Below are 20,939 nucleotides of genomic sequence, written 5' to 3'. Positions count from 1 at the left end.
CTTTGTCTAGGGCGCAAAACGAGCCTTGTTTGTGAATTCCAAGCCCATTTCATACTCTCTGCGGACGCACCGAGCAATGATTCTAATCTGGTGTGGGAAAGGGCGCAGCCGGACGAACGTGCAGATTACAATGTCTGGTCAGGAGCGTGAATAATGCAGCGCGGGTACAGGATGGATCGCGATCGGGCGGCCGTAGTCCCCAGAATACAGCGCGAGTCAATCGAGCATCCAGATTGCACAGTTTTCATTCCAAGGGCTCAGGTTCAAATGTCATATAATCCAACTGGAAATTCTATTGTGGACAAAGACGACGACGTTTGCCTCTCCGGTACTTCTGGCTTATCTTTCTGGGGTCTCTGGTTCTGTTCCAATCTTCGACTGAAATTATATTTGTGGTGTGAAAGATCGGCAATGAGGGGTTTTCCTACACTTCTCTCATTCTCCTCAATTTTACTTATCATTCCACCAATAACTTACACTCCAGTTCTTTTTCTTCTTCTTCTTTGCAATGATTACGCCTATCATCCTTTTCCGATCTCAGTTTCACATTCCTATACCTCTTTCCTTTAGGTTTATTTTTTAAAGTCCGCCAATTTTTCTTCTTCTGACACATATCGTCAAGTGAGATGTACTGCCTGATAATAGATGTACAGTAGTGGCAAAAAAAACCGGACCGACAGAATAATCAAAGTCCCCGAAATGAGCCACTGCGCATGCCACGCCCGCATTCACAAGATAGCGAGTAATCTATTGAAATTGTTGTAGTTTCGACTGCTGACGTAGTCCATTTCGAAAGCCATTAGAAAATAAGCTGCTAAAATTCATGTTCTGAGAATAATAAGTTAATTAAGTAGTAAAATATCGCTGCAATCGAAAAATATTGGGAATAAATTTGAATAAGGAACAAAAAAAAGTTTCCTTCCCAGGCAGGATTCGAACCACGAAAGTCTTAGTTACCAGTCTATCGTGCTCTGGAGTGAACAAGGCTCTGAAATCAGCTACAAGGGTCGGTCCGGCTTTTTTTTTTGCCACTACTGTACTTATCAGCCAGAACTTCAATCAGAGGATAGACTACTATTATGTAGCCTAATTATGACAATAATTTCAAGTATTTATACATAAATTATATGTTTTAATTGGAGTGATTTTTATAATCAAATATATTATAATAGATATGTTTAATACTTACTGTTATAATATCCTAGTTTATAGGTTATATTATCGGAACTACCAGTAAAGAGACTTCCACCGTATCTTATAGTTGGAATGTAACCGGTACTCCACACTATAACTCTCGACCTCACACTACAAACTGTTAAACCTCCACACCTTGAGTGCAATAGGGATATCTGAAGTAGCACCAACAGATAGCACGCGTGTACTTTGAGGGATGCGCTTTGCGTGTGCATTTGTTTTCCCGTATATGAGCATTGAGAATTTACGTAGTGTATTAGTATATAAAATATTCTTAAAAACAACTCAAAATCCCAAATTTTTGTTGTGTTCCTATATGTAAAAAACAGGGAAAGTTTTTTTGCCTTCAGTCACGCCCCGAAAGATTCTGAATATATGCTTTCAACCTTAAAGAAATAAAACTAGTTAAATTGCGCCTCAAAAGTGCATACAAAAAGAACTACTTTAAGTAAGGAATTGCTGGCTACAGTTTCATTTTGGAAGAGGGCAGAGAAAAATGAATAAAAACGTAGACAACCTCGATAGTAAGCTATGTTAGCTTAGGTTATATTCAGTACCTGTAGGATTCTCCGAATATTACGTCTGCATTTTACAGTGGACGATACTTCAAAAATAAAACAACAATTGTTCCAGGACTCGAGAGGATATTCAAAACTGTATGTTCTTAACCTATAAAACCTACGAATAGGCCTAATCGTGACACTACTTCGATCACATTATGCCATCCTATTAAAAATTGCATTTGGTTTTTCTGCAATCAGAGAAAAAAAATACGAGGAATTCAAGACCTATATTCCCTTACGTACAATATAAAAAACACATTGGTGGCTGCACATCCCGTTTTTCGCGTACAGTAGCCTACTTAAAATACTAATGATTAAAGAGGCAATATCCACCTTCGACAAAGTTCCTACTTTTTTTTTTATTCGTCCACCTCTTTCTCAAATTTCTTGTTTAGGTTCATGAACATTCAGTTTACTTGTATTTAAGTTATATTCTGCGTACTGCAGATTTCCCCATCCGTCTCTTAAGGGAAATCGCTCAATTTTACACAAGTTTACGCTATTATTTATTGTAAATTAAATTAAATTATAAGGTAAGATTACACTGAATTATATTAAATTATACTAGATTATACAAAATAATTATAAATATAATTTTGACACGCACAGAAAACCAACAAGCGGGAGAACGTAATGAACTGTAGCATGTGACATAATATAGTCCTGTGCCTCATGGAACGCTCCTGCCATCTAACGGTAAAACTTCGCATAAGATATCCAACCTCCGCATTGTTAATTCCTCGGTTCGCAATATATGGATTCCTGTTATTCGGCAATATCGCAGATCGCTGGGCAACTTTTGAATTCTGAGGCCTTAAGCTATCACTCACTGGATGACTGTTCAGTTATTGTGTTGTGTGACTCATTTTGGAAGCATGCAGCGGCAGTTGTGGAACTCGAGGGCGGGAGTTGTAGGAGCAGTACATTATTCGGAGTGCCTCAGGTCGAAGCACCCGCTACTCGTATTTCCACGCTTATCACCTTTCTTGTAGCTGGTCCAAGAAAGCAGCGCTGTCAGTGAGGAGAACATTGAGCCTTGTCTCTTTGATACTGAAGGCCGTTCCTCCACTCCAGCGAATCTCTCGCACATTTAATTAGTAATGCTTAGTGTTCGGAGTAGTAAAACTTGTTCAGAAAGTACCGGTATACAACTTAAGAATGTGTGAATATGTCATGTAAGTAGCATTTACATGGGCCTACACAAAATATTCATTGGGTAATAAGAATAAAGCTTAAGTACTTTCTCAAGGTTTATACTTTTGAGTATGAGCACTTCCTGTGATTATATACTCGTAACCACTAGAACATACTCACCTCTACAGCCTTCTTTATCGTTTAAAAGTTAGTATGTACTTGTGTTACCTATCCTCTTTGACCACATTGCACCGTGATGCTCAATTTTTTTTTTTTTTTTAAGACTTTCACATGCTATCCGCATGCTGTAATGGTTTGTGTTTTGCTTTTTATAAATAAATAAACAAATAAATAAACAAATAAACAAACAAATAAATAAACTAATTAATTAATTAATTTCATTAAATAATAGTCTTTTTAGAGGAATCTGTCCCTTAATCGATAGTGAACCAAAATTTCATCATGTTCTGATATTAGATGGTGTTGGTAAATCAATTAGGGCATTGTTGGCAATTTTAAATAATGGGTGTCTAATTCGTATAGGTTTATTCATTAATTTATTTAAATAAATAAATGAATAAATAACTAAACATGAAAGAGCGAGTGAATCAGATAAGTGACGTTAATAAACAGGAAACAAGAAAATAGTAGGCCTACTGGGAAATCGTTATTACGGGATGTTGGATAGAGATTAAATCCATTTCTAGAATTCCAGTTATGCTAATTCTATTTTTTTATTATAGAGTTATATATATATATATAATTTAAAGTTACAAGTAATTCCATTTTGCAATTCAAATTTTACAAAATAAACTGTAATTGTTAATTATATTTAACATTACAATCTAACCTTATAATTTGATAGCCATTCATATTTTTATAGGTTATGTTTTTTTTATGAATAACAAATACGTGTTTAACCTTTTTCACATTCACTTTTGTGAAGCGTTAAAGGCTTCTGGAGTTCACGTCTTTTTCTATATTTTTCCATGAGGTACTACATCGTTCATAAATTCTGCTTTTTTTATTTAACTTTAAACTGAACACAAATCAACAAATATTCAAAATTGAGCCTGCTACAAACCATACTTAGAATAACATGAGAACGAACTTATAAATATGAGAATATACTAGCTTTTATTCTTATAAAGCTTGAGTATATATTCGGTACAAGATGGACACTTGAGTATATTCTACTATGCTTCCATGTTATGAGTATATAATAAAAAATGAGTAGGTACTCAAATTTTTTATTCTTACTAACAAGAGTATATACTAAAAAAAAGTCCAGTATCTACTATATAGGCTACTCATGTTTATTCTTACCACGGATTGTATACATACTTTGCATTACAATACATCTATCACCTACCTTGTTCAACATCTACTTGGAGGATTTAATGAAGAACTGTTTTCAGAACATGGAATGAGTGATAGCAAACAGACAACAGGCCTATAATATCCTTCATAATCCAGCAACAGTTGAGAATCGTGCACCAATTAGTTATTCATTCTTAACTTTGTTGTTGTTGTTTAGTCAATTGTCCGAAGACAGTTCTGAACCTCACAAGTGATACCAACAAGGCGCCACTTATGAGGCAACTAGGCCAGGAGGTAATGGGGTAGGGTGGCCAGTTCCCTTCCCCCTCCTTTGTATACATCGCTGATTAGCTACATATTACATTAATCTGACTTCAGATGTATACACACTATTTGTTCTTCCTCTGACACATATCGTCAAGTGAGATGTACTGCCTGATAACAGATGTGCATATGTAAGATTTCTTATTTTGTTTGGAAAACGTATAAATTCTCTATAAGGATTAACAGTTATCATGCAAATACCGAAATTGCACTAAAAATTATTATTTCCTATTGTAAATCAACAGTTAAAAACTTTGTTAATTTCTCTAATAATTTAAGGCCAGGACAGCATTTTATAAGAATTAGGGTAAAGGTGCCTAATTCCGTGATACCCCTAATCCCATGATAAAATTTCAGTTGACTGCCATGGAGTTATGGTCTCTGACTTTTAAGTTTTTGAAATATCTAACAGATGCCAGGAGATGTCTTCTTTTCAATTCTATTGACTACCCGCCTTTTGAATAGAAGCAGTCGACTGCAGAAGCTTTTGTTCAGTGGAAGGTGGTTGACCAGTAAGTTTTTCTTTCTCTTGTGACCGCTCCTGAAGAAACATTTTATATTTGAGATAAGGATTAATACAGCATTATAAAAATGATATATTACTGTAGATTATAGTCGGCTGAATCAATGTGTATGATTATTTAAACATTGTGAGACAATAACAATGCTGCAGGAGCTTACCCATTTTCGGATTTATTTTCATATTTCTCCTTCCTGGCTCACTCGACCAGTGATGCCAACGCTATTGTGTAAATTAATGTCTATGAAATAATGTAGAACGTTGAAATAATAATAGAAATAAGTTATAGAAAACATCAATTATAATTATAATAAAATAATAGGGCATATATTTAACTTAATTACTGCTGTTGTTAGGAATATAAATAATGAGAAATAATTGTGTTATAATTCAATTTATTCAAATTTAATTTTGTATTGAATTTAACTTTGATTATTTTGTTTATAATATATTAATATGTAATATGTATTCCTGTAGTTATACAAGTATTTTCTATGAAATTTGTCACTTAGACCCTTTTTCAATGTTGTAATTTCTTGCTTAATCCATATTAAAACAATATACTATGACTTTAAAGTCTTTTTCCAAATACACATTTGTTTTCTCAGCAGTTAATGAGGATTATTTTAGTATCACGGAATTAGGATATCACTCACGGAATTAGGAAACTACTATCACGGAATTTGGATCCCTGTTACGGATTTAGGAGCCACTGTATAACAATGAAGAGTGATATATATCAAACTTGTGAAATTATTGACACTGAATATTGCAAAAACTGTAGCTAAAGGTCCAAATAACGTCATTTAGGTGTTATTTAAAAATTTTTAGTACAATTGTGGCATAAATGTAGACTTTATTAAATATGTCACGGAATTAAGCAACCTTACCCTATAAGATGTTCCTAAACTTTCTGGCAGCGCTGTACATGTTATGTATAAGATCAGGGAAATCAGGTGTGCAGTCTTCACGTTACCATTAATACTATACTAAATTGTAAGCTTCTTGAGCGGAGGAGAGGCAGGCTGGTTTGACGTATTGCTTGGTTCCGCAGCGTCGGGGAGCACCAGTCGGAGGTATCGCCGCCGCACCCGAGCGAGGCCGTCGTGAACAGCGCCGTGATGGACGGCGCCGCGGTGTTGCACCAGGCGCTCGCCGGGGAGACGTTCCTCGAGAAGGAGCGTCGCCTCTCCGAGATGATCCGACAACTGCAGATGGTGCGCGAGCAACTGCTGAGCCAGCAGGAGCAGCAGAGCAAGGTAGGGAGCTGCTATCAACTGTATCTAGGCCTATCTCGTCACTTTCTTTTCAGACTACATACTGTTGCTATGACCACCGATCTAGCGCTGTCTGTTTTTTTTAATAGAATTGTCATCATTATAGCGTTATAAACCTACTGAAAGCTGTTTAATTTTATTCATTTCTCTTTCATTTTTTCAATGACACAGTGATTCTACGCCTACAGAACATATTGCCCTACTAATGAATTAAGTTGTAATTCAGTCGCTCTTTCTTTTTTACAAAAGCGTACGAAGTTATCTGCTGTTGACCTGTGATAAGGGTACTTTCGCACCGGCTTATCGTATACTGGACTTCGTGTCCTCTTAATCTATTTATAAATTTGTTTCAACTTCTCTGATTTTTAAAGAGTAAAATACACATATTGCATTATTATGCTTTTTTATTCTTCCGAATTTATATTTAACGCTGTAAAACGTTCAACGAAGTCTTTAGTGCAGTAATTACGGTTAATTATCTTGATAGCATCATTATCACCGTCATCATCATACGTCATCTAGGTTCGTTCCGCTCACAGAAATCGAAGTCATCTTCCCATCGCCTCTTTCGTCGACCAACACCTCTCCTACCAATGAATCTGTAAGTCATAGCTTGTCTCGTTATCTTCGACTGATCCATTCTTAAGATATGGTCTTTCCAGTTATTTTTCCTTTCTATTATATAATTTAAATTAAAAATGTATAATTCTCATCGGGTTTTGAGAGTAGGCCTACTGATTTCATCTCTTCTATTATTATCCAGCTACGTATAGTAAATTAGTAACTTCATTTCGGCACTCTCTGTTAAGCCTTGGCTTTTCTGAACCTTCTCATCGGGTTTTGAGAGTAGGCCTACTGATTTCATCTCTTCTATTATTATCCAGCTACGTATAGTAAATTAGTAACTTCATTTCGGCACTCTCTGTTAAGCCTTGGTTTTTCTGAACCAACGCATGCGAGGTGTAAGGCCCGCCTCGCACAAATCCGGACTACACGAGAGATAGCACTTCGTAGCTGTAGAAACCACTCACTATCTCTCGTGTAGTCTGGTTTTGTGCGAGGCGGGCTTTGCACCTCGCATGCGTCGGTTCAGAAAAACTAAAGTCTTGGTTTTTCTGAACCGACGCATGCGACGGGCCTCGCACAAATCCGGACTACACAGAGATAGTGAGTGGTTTCTATAATTGCGAGGTGCACAGATCTCGCATCTCGTAGTTATAGAAACCACTCACTATCTCTCCTTTATTCTCTTTTGTGTTCTATTGAGTCCCAAATTTCGAATCCATGCAACAGTATCTGCGTGACTATTGCTTAATAAAATTTCATTTTGGTATCTTTCGTGGTTTTATCTCTGAGGATGCGTTTAATAGTCCCACACATATACTGAAATTTATATAATTCGTTTTGAAAATCACCAATACATTTATTGTAAGAGATATCACAACCTAAATGATTAGAGTGACTGACTTGTTCTATAATATTTTGAACTATCATATTTTAGATCTTCTCGGAAATTTACCTTTGAAGGCATATCTCTTACTGCATATCTCTAAATTATGATTCTGTGTTATATTATATAAAATATGTGCGGCTATTTGTAATACATTTTCCGATTGTGCTAAAAGTACCTGATTGTCTGCATACAACAAATTATTTAAAATGCAATTCTTTAATCTAAAATTTAACTTAAGATGGCTTTGCCGCTCTTGAATTGCTACGCCAATATACAGATTAAATAGAGTAGGTAATAAAGGACATCCTTGTCACACACCTTGATTTGTATTTTCAATAGAGTGATCAAGAATTAGCTATATTTGTGCCTGCATAAGTATATCCTGTAAAAGCTTTATTATAAATGTTTAGGGTAGCCCCTTCTTTCAGTTACATTCCATTTCTATTCTTACATTCTGTTATTTCTCATGTTTACTCGAATGTTTACAAAATCAACACATTTCACATTATTTTCTTATGCCTTCACTTTTCGGCCAATCACATTTTAAATACTTTCACAATAACTACTGGAAGCGGGAAGCGAAAAATTACTAAATGAAATTTATAAAACAAAGCGACTTCAAATTTCAGCAGTGTCAAAAGTAGTGGCAAGAAAAGCGGACCGACCCTTGTAGCTGATTTCAGAGCCTTGTTCACTCCGGAGCACGATAGACTGGTAACTAAGACTTTCGTGCTTCGAATCCTGCCTGGAAAGGAAACTTTTTTTTTATCCTTATTCAAATTTATTCCCAATACTTTTCGATTGCTGGTAAAATTCATGTCCTTGGAATAATAAGTTAATTAAGTAGTAAAATATCGCTGCAATCGAAAAGTATTGGAAATAAATTTGAATAAGGAACAAAAAAAGTTTCCTTCCCAGGCAGGATTCGAACCACGAAAGTCTTAGTTACCAGTCTATCGTGCTCTGGAGTGAACAAGGCTCTGAAATCAGCTACAAGGGTCGGTCCCGGTTTTTTTTTTTTTTGCCAATACTGTACAGTAAGTCAACGTAATCGTAAAACGATGAAACCTTAGTCAGCATGTGATACATATTTATATGAATACAATCTTAATTTTCAAAATAAGTATTTTTGTTTCGACCAAGAAAGGTGGATCTGCACATTCATAATATAACTATATAAATAAAAATTGATAAATTCATATCATGGTACTCTTTTACTAGTTCATTCATTCATAGTTTTCTGCCCAAGGGCAGGTCTTTCACTGCAATCCCGGCATTCTCCAATATTTCCTATTTTCTGCCTTCCTCTTTCTCTTCGCATATGATCCACATATCTTAATGCCGTCTATCATCTGATATCTTCTTCCCCCACGAACATTTCTCCCGTTCACCATTTCTTCCATTGCATCCCAGACAGTTTTTCTCCGACAGTGACCCAACCAATTCTTTTTCCCCATCCTGATCGGTTTCAGCATTATTCTTTCTTCATTCACTCTTTCCAACACAGCTTCATTTCTTATTTTCTCTGTCCATTTCACGTAGATGTGTATGCCATTGAGAGGTTATTATGAAAGGGAATTCGTGTTATGAAACTTGATGATGATGATTATTATTTTTATTATTGATGATAGGAGGGGAAATGGAGAAATAAATGCGATCTCACGTCCCTGAAAAGAAATTTGGGCCTGTGAAGAAGAACTCCAAGTTCTAAGCGCTGCTATTCAAAATCTATAAATCGCGCCTGTTGTTAGGCATCCCTTCTTGCGTCGTTGCGGAGAGCTTTGCCGCAATGTTGACATTCATAGCAGAGCAGATGTGATGTAGTAAAATTATCATCGTGTGAGAATTTAAAGCGCGTTACAGAAAAAGTGCACAAAATCGATGTCGTTTAGATGGAAGCGAACGACTATATATTTCCATCTGTATAAATTTGTAATAAACGTTTTAATCAACTTGTATATTTAATTCACTTCATAATATATCTTTAAGAATTGGACCCGAACGTCGTTCCGTCCTTACTGTAAATAATTAACATTAAGTTATTACAGTCCCAAGTGACGTGTGTCATTGGCCATATGGTTAGCGTGGCAAAAGATGTCTGCTTCAGTTAACACAAAAATTAATTTCATATTTGTCCATTTTATAGGCTATGGTCTACCGATTTATATCATGCGATATTTCTTAAAAACAGTGTTTCGTTATATGTTCTTTGTATTTATATTTATTTAATAATTCTGTTTAGGAGATTGTGCTTGCCGTTGCGTTCTGATATTCATATTTCACGTCTTTTAGTCGATCTTCATTTTCTCCCAGTTCAGGCTTGATGCTTCCACCCACAGGCTAAAATAATGGTACGCTTCTACCTCAGAGAGTTAAATTCATGGAATTTTAGACTTTCTTTTGCCTGTATAAATACAGCGGAGGTGGAACAATGAGCTATAAATGGAAAAAGAAATCCTCCGGAAATTTTATAAAACAAACTGTACAATGCCAACAAAAAAATATACAAAAAAACTATAGGCAATTAAACAAAAGAGAAAGATCAAATAATTCACAAAGCTTCAACATAACTTTCTACTTCAAATATCCTCGTTTCTGGAACAAAGCTTCGTCAGAGAAACAAATATATTACAACCATCAGAATATCATGGAGCATGTGTTGTGAATTCCCTTCTCACATTGTGTAATTGAAAGTGGCAAAGCACGCTTACATATTATTTAGTTCTGTGGCTTTTGTTTCGAGCGGTTTCTGGTCTCTTGCATTTAGAAGATTCACTTGTACACCTAGTGAGGCATATTATATGAAATTATTATTATTTTATAGAAAAAAGAGGAGAAATGAATTTAACAATTCTATTTTTCGTATTTTGTTTTTTTTTAATTTTCCCTAAAGTTCGATGCTAGTTTGTAAAAACAGTTCGGACACAGGTTGAAGTATCGTATGTTCGAGACCAGAGTAATTCTTTGGTCGGCGGGAAAAGGCACTTAAGTAAAAAAAAAAATAATAATAAATTTTTGGAAGACTTTTTTTTTTAATTTACTCTTAACTGAATGTAAGTATAATAATAAAATTCATGTATGTTGGTTAAAGTAAGACCCTTTTCAATTTAAAATAAAAGAAATTTTATTATTTAAAAAAATTAGAAAAAAAATACTTGACTAATGTGATTAGGTACAACAGGAAAAATCGACTTTTTTTACTCGTGTCTTTTCCCGCCGAACAAAGAATTAAAATAAGTAATCTATTATTCTTTAAGATCGTAAATTCGGAAATGATCTACATTCGTAGAATGCCGACCACTGTATTTTGTAAACATTTTATTAACAATTTTTAAAAACCAGTCTCAACCGGGCTTATTAACATAGTTTACTTACCTTACTTAAGTTTCTGTCCACATCAAAATGAAGTGTTAAAGAAGTTTATAAACCTGGATCTACGAAAGAGGAAAATAGTATCGTGTGCAGTATTTGTTATTCTTTGTAGTGTGGTAGACGAAATCTCAGCTTGACGAAAATATGACAAAGAATGATTTTACAAAGACTAAGAGAATTAAGTTTTGAGAAGTGTTTGGTGGCTTATATAATTGTTAATGATGTAATAGATTTTAATAAAGCTTAATAGATTTCTTCGATCTTGAATTCTCTATAAATCCAATCGGACCGTTAACAATAAGACGTATGAAATGATTATTTCTATAATAAAAGAAGATAGAAATGAAATTCATAAGTATATTTTTCGTATGTTATTTTAATTTCCCTCTGGAGTATGACGTCAGTCTGTAAAGAAATGTTCCGACATTAAAATGTCGTATATCGAGTTCAGAAAGAAATTTGATCGGCTTAGAATGTAAACCTGCTAACCACCAGAAGAAAATTTTACAAATGAAGCAAAAAACTGAGTTTAAATTAACTCTGAAAGTTTAGGACAAAATCCAAAGTACAGGTACAAATGCCACCTGTACTTTGGATTTGGTCCTAAAGTTTCAGAGTTAATTTAAACTTAGTTGTTTGCTTTCCTTGTAAAATTTTATTTTTGCGCTTAGCAGGTTACACTCTAAGCCGACGATTTAATAGTTTTTGTTTTTAGAGCTGAAGTTCGGAGATAAGTATATAGGCCTATTGTACATTCGTATAATGCCGATTTCTATGTTAATGAACGTTAATGATTAACAGATTTGGGAAACGGTATTAACGTTAACATGTGTTAAACTTGTTTGTTATATTGTTTTCTTTAACCTTCTATCCACATAAAATCAAACGTTAGAGAAATTAATAACGAGAAACTAAGAAAGAGCAAGATAGTTTGAAGTGAAGAATTTGTTATTTTATGCAGTATAAAAGACCAAAAATTAGACTTGACGAAAATTGTGGCAAAGCAAGATTCTACAAAGGCGAACAGAATTAAGTTCACAAAAACTTCTGGTTGTTGATGTGTTAGTGAATAGTTCAGTAGGTTTTGCTGCTATTTAATAGATTTCCCCTTTTGATTTTGAATGTTTAATAAGTAGAATCGTATCTTCGTCAAATCGTGACTTTACTATGGATGTGATATCATTTTGTTTGAAGTTCGGCGTTCCCTCTAACTCAGAGACATCTGACACCCTGATCTGGCGTACTCTCTCACCATCACGACATCCACTGGACACTTAAACCCCGACCGGTCCGCCGAGATGCTCTCTCACCAACACATCTGCCGCTTTGGCTGGACACTTCAACCCCCCTGACCGAAGCACCATCTATCTCCTGGCCGGACATTTAAGCTCTCACTTGCCAGATGACAGACGCTGCCTCGTGTACAAAGTTGCAACTAGGTATTACGATGGCTCGATTACTGAAATAATACTATTGTCAGAGGATTATGGATCTGTATTTTCGTGGAAATTGGGTACCAACCCTACATTTGCCTTTATTACTGAAAATATAAGTATAATATACCTATAAAAGATTGAGGGAGATGGCTCATGCGTTCCGCACGGGACACGCATTCGGGAGATCCGCGGTTCAAATCCCCGATCCGACAAACTTGTGGTTTTTCTGTTCTTTTCTACAGTTACTTAGGGAAATGTCGAATTGGAATTTTCATTACCACTGTCCATTTCCCTTTCTATTCCATGTAGAAAAAGAATTTAGATTTCATATCATATTATTCATCTTCATCATCTCATTCCATAGGCATATTCAGATCATGACTAGAGCCTGGAATTTTAGGTGCTAAATGTTAATATTTTCCCTCAGTATAGTTTATAGAATAGAAGACATGTCCCCACTTCTCTGACACGTCATTCTTGTCATTCAGTATTTTCCTTTCGGTACCGTTAAAGGTCTCTAATCCTCTTAACTACTGCTTACAAATTAGCGCACGGTTTACAAGACTCATTACCCAGTCCTTGTGACTCTGTTGTCTATTATTACATATCGGACTCTTGTGAACTAGGCTTAAAACCCTCCTCACGGGCACCAAATCTATTCATCTACACTCAGTGTCATTCTTAACTTTTAGCACTTAAAATTCCGGGCTCTAGTCAAGACACATGTCTTCATCCGCTTACGGGAGGGGCGTCCTCTCCGAAACCGTTTATGTGTTTCAAGTCTTCCGCAATATCTGTCAGGATTCATTTCTTAAGAGCACTTCCAAGGGCGCTTCCTATGCTGCTTGGTTACCTCGGCGTATTAAATTAGGGAGCCCATTGGTTGAGCGAGTGAGGGTCTCATGCGGCCGGTGGGTTGGTACACCTCATCGTCATTTATGCCATAATTCAGGGTGCATAATAGGCGTCATTCTGGCCGATGTGCTGAAGAATCGTCCCTAACCCGCCCCTAGCCACCGTACCCTAATCCTTAATCCCTGAATCAGGTTGGCCGGCCGCGGGGTTTGAAGCCAGGACTCCCCCGAATACGAGTCTCAAACGCAAGCGACTGAGATAACACGCTCGGTGACATTATTACTATTATTATTATTATTATTATTATTATTATTATTATTATTATTATTATTATTATTATTATTATTATTGCTGCTTAGCAGAACAAAAGGACGCAGCGCCTCGTCTCGCCGGCATGGAGACGGAGTGCCGGCCGCTTGCGCTCCGCCATTGGCTGATCTTCAATAGGCGGCCATGGTAACACAAGCCGTATTGCTTTATATCGCGTAACCCTTCAATCCTCAGCATCCTCTGTTCTTCCTCCTCCCAGCAGCGCCACAAAGCGCGTCTTTGTCTCACGTTTCTCAGAAAGAGTTTCTTTGCTGCTGTGACTTTATAAACCGAGATGTATCCTTCTTCGTCTGCTGCTGCACCGGCTTATAAACAAATGTATGTTCTGTTAGTTTTCATTATGAATATTTGAAGAGGAGAATGTATATAGGCACATGGCTCACTGTAACTCTTTTCTCTCTGCGCCGTCGAGCCGTGCCACTGCCGCCGCCCACGCTCTCCAGCACAACAGCTAGAAACAATGAGATGCCGAGTCATAACAGCGGATATCTCAAAGAGGAAATGAAATAAATATTAAAATACCGCGCCACTTAGTAGCAGAATTAAGAATAAGTTTTAAAGCAAATTAAAGAATTTTTTAAAAATAAATTCAGCTTAATAATATGGAAAATAAATAGTAACCATTAAAAACAATGAATTAAATAGATCTAAAATATTTGCTTCATTCTGAAACAATATAGGGCAGTGATCGCCAAAAGCTGTGTCGCGACACATGCCCCTGTCTCCACTCAAGAGTAACCATGACATCATACCCGCACCCTCTGTTTACAGCCTTCTCTTCGATATAAGTAAAGACATTTATCAGCAGCGGACGTACGCATGTAATGTTACAAGTGTGTAGGATAATATGTTTCGATGTCTTTTCGAAAACAGATAGTAAGTAAAAACTTAATTTTAAGGAGCATGGAAGGAAAAGTATTTATTTTGTGCAGATGGCAAAAATATGAGTTACTTAATTTGTTGTAAAATTTTAAATGAAGTATAAAAGAACAATGTACGTTGTCATTAATTTTTCTTGTTATGAAGACTACCACGCCCTTACCTGTAACTTGAATAATAAACGAACAATAAAAAGTGTCGGCTTCTATGTCTTAATCGGGGTAAAATACATCGACGTTTTTTTCGACGTATGTAATGTAATTTGAATATTTCATTAATAAATAAACAGTAAAAGGTATTGGCTTCTATGTTTTAATCGGTGTAAAATACTTCCACGTTTTTCTCTACGTATAAGTGTAATTTGAATATTTCACTAATAAATAAACAATAAAAAAATATAGGCTTCTATGTCTTAATCGGAGTAAAATACTTCACCGTTTTTTTAAGTATGTAGTGTAATTTACAACTTCGTGACCAGCCTGGTACGTTTTTCTAATTTCAAATATCTGCTTATGTAAAGTACGAGCTCTTTCTATGGTAAATAAGAAAATTAATTTATTTTATTTTATTAATAATACAAAAATAATTAATAGGAAGATAAAAAATTAACATGGAAAAAAGTATGTATAGTTAATAGTAGAAGAATATTATATTGCTTTCTTTTTTTTTGGTCACAGTCCGTCTCTGCACTATTATTGACTGCATTATCTGAGGAGATACTCACTCCACCCCTCTCTCTGCGATAATGGTATGCGGGTTGCATTTCTATTACGTCACAATTTCGTGGTGTTTGGCAACCACTGATATAGGGTATAAAGTTGCCTAATGCCGTGATACCCCTAATCCCTGATACTTCTTTTAAACTGAATATCAGTCAAAGCTTTGCCGTTCGACCATAGCGCCAGACATCTTTCTAGAAAGAGTGCATCTTTCAGCTACTTTTGAGACATCGGTGAACTTCCTAGAAAGATACCCAATCCCGTGATAGTCAGTGGAAAAAACGCATCACGGAATTAGGGATATCACGGCATTAGGGAACTTTACCCTATTTAATTAAGTTCAAATACTTGAGGCATTATAATAAGGAGAAGAATGTCATAGGGCCAAAGCTTTTAACAGCAAATCAAATAAATTTTAGGATGCATATGACATAAGAACAAGGTAAGCAAAGATTTCTATAAGAAATCAAATACGTTTCAAAATATATTACGCATAACAACAGGAAAAAGCATAACAAATATGTAAACGATACATTTAATATACCGGTACCGTATCTAACAATATATTGAACATATTATCAAAAACTATCGGTCCCTATCCTGTGCAAGAGAATCAGTCCTATTCCGAGGCTTATTCTATAGATTCGTAACAAGCTGCCTTTTACGATGATGGGTTGTTAGCCCTTCGCCCAACACCAAGCTGAAGGACCACCCCTTATCGGCTGTCCACGACTGCTTATTCAATACTGTGTGTTCAGTTCAAAGTGTGTCATGGCTCGCTATACATCGTCATGTGGCTAGCCAGTGAGCCTAGAGAATTCAATCTTCCTACACTCCCGCAGAGGCGTATTACTTAAATGCGAGAGAAGTTGCCTAGCAAGTACGGCGTTCATTCTGAAGTATACCCACGGACTCTGGAAGTACGTACCGATACGTGCGGTAACGCCGGTAGTGACAGGAATGTGAACTGTTTGGAAACATGTACTGAGGTGAGTTTTTTTCTTACTGTCGGGATATGGCGAGAGGGTTAAGACGATTACTTGCGTATTTGTTGACATTAACTTCGACGGTCAACATGGACACGGAGCATTTGATTTGGGTTGTAGAATGTTGCGGTATGCAACGTATGATAACAAATACCCTGCGTACAACTTGCCCGCGCAAAACACAGTTCGAAAGAGGTTATGGTAGCACACAGGCTTTACAGACCGCCATCTGTCGCTACGACGTTCAGGTTATACCGTACACGTTCTCAAGTTCAGATTGAACGCCTTGATTAATAGGCAACTTCTCGGACATAAAAGCTGAAACTTGCTTCAAATCGCTGACTCACAACAGTGACGTCATGACACATTTTGAAATGAACACCCAGTATATTCGCAGCTACCCTCCATATCTGGAGGCCGTCTCCTCTATCCGCAACCTGAGGATGCGCCATGCCGTGGTGATAGGGACCCACAATATATGGCTTTACTGTGTTAACATTATGAAAATAACTGGCTGACTAGTTTCGACGTGATGTCCGTCATTGTCCGACTCGACTAAGCTTCGGACAATGACGGACACCACGTTGAAACTAGTCAGCCAGGTATTTTTATAATATTAACACAATAAAGATATTATTGTTAATTAGTGATTACACAAGTGCTAAAAGAGTGTACCAAACAATACATATTCTACTTAATGGCATAGTAATAAGGAAAAACGGCAAAGATTTAAACATAAATTCAATAAATTTTCAAATACATATTCGACATAACAACAAAGACTAAACAAACATACATAGTTAAAAAAACAGTAAATTCAATGCATTTAAAAATAGGCCTACATTCGGACAGAAAGAACAAAGATTTAACCTAAACTATAAATTCTATGAATTTGAAAATATATGCTGCGCCATAAATATAACATCAAATATATAAATAATCGGCATATAATTTCGTATCAAATCATGGATTAGATAGTCTTTGCTTACAAACGAACGTCGTTCGTCAATTGTATAAAAATTCTTCTCCGTTTTCTCTCCACCCACGACCGATTACTAATCCAAAATGTATAGAGGTAGGTAATCTATATTCATTAATGATTGTATTGTAGTTTATCCAAGTTTTCTTGCACGGATCAGTTTATTTGAAGGAACATTTAATGATGAGAAACTCCTATAATTTTCTTTTTAAACATTTTATTCTTTTTCACTTGTAAAAACCGAGAACAATATGTTTTAGCTTTAATCTGGTTACAAAAGTTTGGTTGAGCTCTGCCAAGTAGGAATCGCTGAAGTAGGATTGACACCCTGCTGAATGATTTCAGTGAGAGAACGGTGAGGAAGTGAGGGGGTGTTATATTGCTGTTGTACACAATGAAGTCGCTACAATGCAATTGTTCAATATAATCCAAATTTCGAAAGTTATTCAAAATATTAAAAATTTCGAAAATTATTCAAAATCTTCAAAATTTCGAAAATTATTCAAAATCTTCAAATTTTTTTTAAATTATTCAAAATGTTCTAAATTGTTCAAAATTTTAAAAATTGTTAAACGTTTGAATTTCAACCAATCACAGCGAAATTATCGGTTTTGTTTTGTCACGATGCTTGGCAATTGTTTTCTCCTACATAGGCAATCTAGAATACCTGACTACCTTGATGCTATGAACAATTATTATTTAATATCAGCAAACAAAAAAAAAATATGTGTAAGAATCCTTTGACTTTCAAGCAATCAGAACCATCTATCACTGCAAAATTATTGTTCCAAATTATCGATTTTGCTTTATAGCAGACATCCTTACAAACACGGCAAATATGTAAGTATTAAATTTATAATTTTATATACTAGCATAGAAACATCAACAGAATATACCTAAATAAAAATACAACATAAAATTCAAAATAAGATCTCTGTGGCATATTTGTAATGAATAACCAACCCAGCGTCATTATGCAACTAGATAACCATTCGGCAGAATTATTACAATTTTATTCGTATGTGGGTTTATTTTGCAAATAAAATCAGAATGAAATTGGACTTGTTAGTGTTCATCGACTTCATGCTTCACTACATAATATTTAGATACATTATATGCGTATGTACGTATGAAACGTATAAATTAAATATTGATTTTGCAATCAATTCATTGCAGCTTATTGTCTTAACACTAACGCATTACACATAGTCGCCGGACCGAAAAGCATTCGGCGCGTTATCTTTGACAGGTACAGAGCATAGAAAATTGGTTAGACCTATGATCTTTTCAGCTTGTGTCAGAACATCATGTCAGGATGATGACGGTTGCCATACCAACAAGCTATACAAAGATGGCTTTTGTTTTGTGTGTGTGTGTGCGCGTACGATTGTATTCTAGCGAGAGGGCCCCGCCATTTTTCATTTAGAACTCCTGATATTGAGCGCAATGTTAAGTTTAGGCCTATAAGTTACAATTAGTGTCAGTCATGTTTTTTAATAACACTCGCACTTGATATATGATATGTGCGCTTAAAATACTAGCATTATTTAGTATTTAATTGGGAACGGATTTTTAGGTACCAGAATAATATTGCCCAAATAATTAGCACAAATCGAGCGATTATGTTGTAGTTTATCATTTGTTCATAACTACTACCAACATTAACTACCTGAAAACCCGGTTGTAAGGAATGAATTACCTAAATATTAACTGAATTAAAATTTCAATTGAAACTAAAATGTAGTATGGTTCTATTTGCACATATAATACTACGTGGAAAGCCCTATTAGCATAAAACTTACAATAAGAAGACAAAATCACGTTTGCTTCATATTCTTGTAGGCCCACATCATTTTCGAGTATTAAATAAAATATTCAAACTTATTGTAAATACTAAGAATTAGGTTATATCGTCTTACAGGAATAAAGGTATAATTAATATAAAATATTATATCTTACTACTTCCCTGAAAGCAACAAGGTGTAAAAAATTGTCAACCCTCCGCCTCTTGCATTTTGTTGTAGATCATTATTTAGCGTTCTTGCTCAATTTTGCGTTGATTCTTTCTAAAAATCGAAATTTTCGCCTGAAATTGTCGTCGTTATGTAGTTACAAAGGATTATTCCTGTCTCTCATCACCCTAATCCGGGGATTTAATACCCGTAGACACAAATTTTTCTTTGATAATCATCCAGCTGATCTACTACCTCCATCTTGTAGAGCCTACATGAAGCCGTGGTTTTAAACCTACCCCAGCCGCGGTCTCTGCTTCAGACCATGGTTTCGAGCCACGGCTCAGAAAAATGAAAAAGACCTCCTTTTATAAATCCAAACGCGCTTTAAAGCCATGGCCATGATCTAGACCTCGTTTAGAAATCGACTCTGTGTCCATTTTGTTCGAGATTAAAGTTGATATCAATATTGGTGGGGGGGGGGGATTTTATGTGATTAAAGAGCACGTGTCTTGAATTAATTATGTTAAAAATAGATTTAATGTTAAACAACATACCTGAATACACTTTCTATTGCATACTTCATGTATTTTTTCTAACATAATTAATTAAGCAGTTAAAACTGTTAATGTGTGTTGCTTGCAGAAAGGACTTAAGTTCAACAGTTTTAACAATTAATAATACATTAACTACAAGTGAAATTTGTTTTATTTAATGTTTAATCAGTGAGTATATATGTAGGCCTATACTTGTAAAGAAATAACAACTAAGTTATTTTAATGTGACCCAGAAAATTCTAAACACTTTTTTTTTTTTTCAGTTTCTCAAAAGTAAGTTTTCTGCAATTATCGATTCGTATAATGGAGATCATATTTTCCTCCGTGAGCGTAAATTAAAATAATATTACAGTTCGTGTTTGTCAACCGTGTATTGCTATTTAATATCTCGGAAGTTTCGGAATTATATGCAGATCTCATCAGGGTCACATCACTAAAGAACTGGATTGGTCTCTTATATTATGCAAATCTGGCTTTCACGTAGAAGCTCTCTGTGAAGCAGGCTTGAATAATTTCAAGGGAAAAATTGTTCCGAAGCCGGGTATCGATCCCGGGAGCCTTGGCTTAGCGTACGAATGCTCTACCGACTGAGCTACCCCACGAACCATACACCACACCGTCACAGTTCTTCCCTTTACATTCATACAATTCAAATGGACTGACAAGACGCCAGAACCCAACTTTGAGTGTACAGAATGCTGTGTGACTTAAATTATGACTTTCTCTTAACGTACCTACAGTAACGAACATATTATGCAAATCTGGCTTTCAGGTAGAAGCTCTCTGTGAAGCAGGCTTGAATAATTTCAAGGGAAAAATTGTTCTATCCGTTATGATTGGCTAGCCTAGACAATATTGGATCAAACTGACACGAATTTGCAACACTTCAGTTCTTGAGCAGTGTTATTCTGTTGATGTAATTTACAGGAGCTTCGAATCGTCTGAGATCCTATTAAATATTGATACACGACTGAATACTCCAAATTATTCTTAACAACCCCGTCATCATGAAAACATGAAATCTACTACAACAGTAATAATAATGGGCTGTTTTTTAATGTTTGAGGAGATTGGCGCCTGCAAGTCGGG

General features: G+C 35.7%; 1 protein-coding gene across 8 annotated transcripts in view; it reads left to right on the top strand.

The window, feature by feature from the left end:
- Nucleotides 1-20,939, top strand: part of LOC138697814 (transcription factor SOX-5-like) — a 970,705-nt gene that overhangs the window by 696,951 nt on the left and 252,815 nt on the right. For all 8 annotated transcript variants that reach the window (XM_069823343.1, XM_069823339.1, XM_069823346.1 and 5 more), the window contains one exon: nt 6,110-6,314. In XM_069823343.1, coding sequence (XP_069679444.1) covers nt 6,110-6,314 — 205 coding nt within the window. The remainder of the gene's footprint in view (nt 1-6,109; nt 6,315-20,939) is intronic.

Source organism: Periplaneta americana, chromosome 4 (assembly GCF_040183065.1).
Source record: "Periplaneta americana isolate PAMFEO1 chromosome 4, P.americana_PAMFEO1_priV1, whole genome shotgun sequence".
Classification (NCBI taxonomy): Eukaryota; Metazoa; Arthropoda; class Insecta; order Blattodea; family Blattidae; genus Periplaneta; species Periplaneta americana.
The sequence above is the reverse complement of the archived record's forward strand: the minus strand, read 5'-3'. Positions and strand labels throughout refer to the sequence as shown.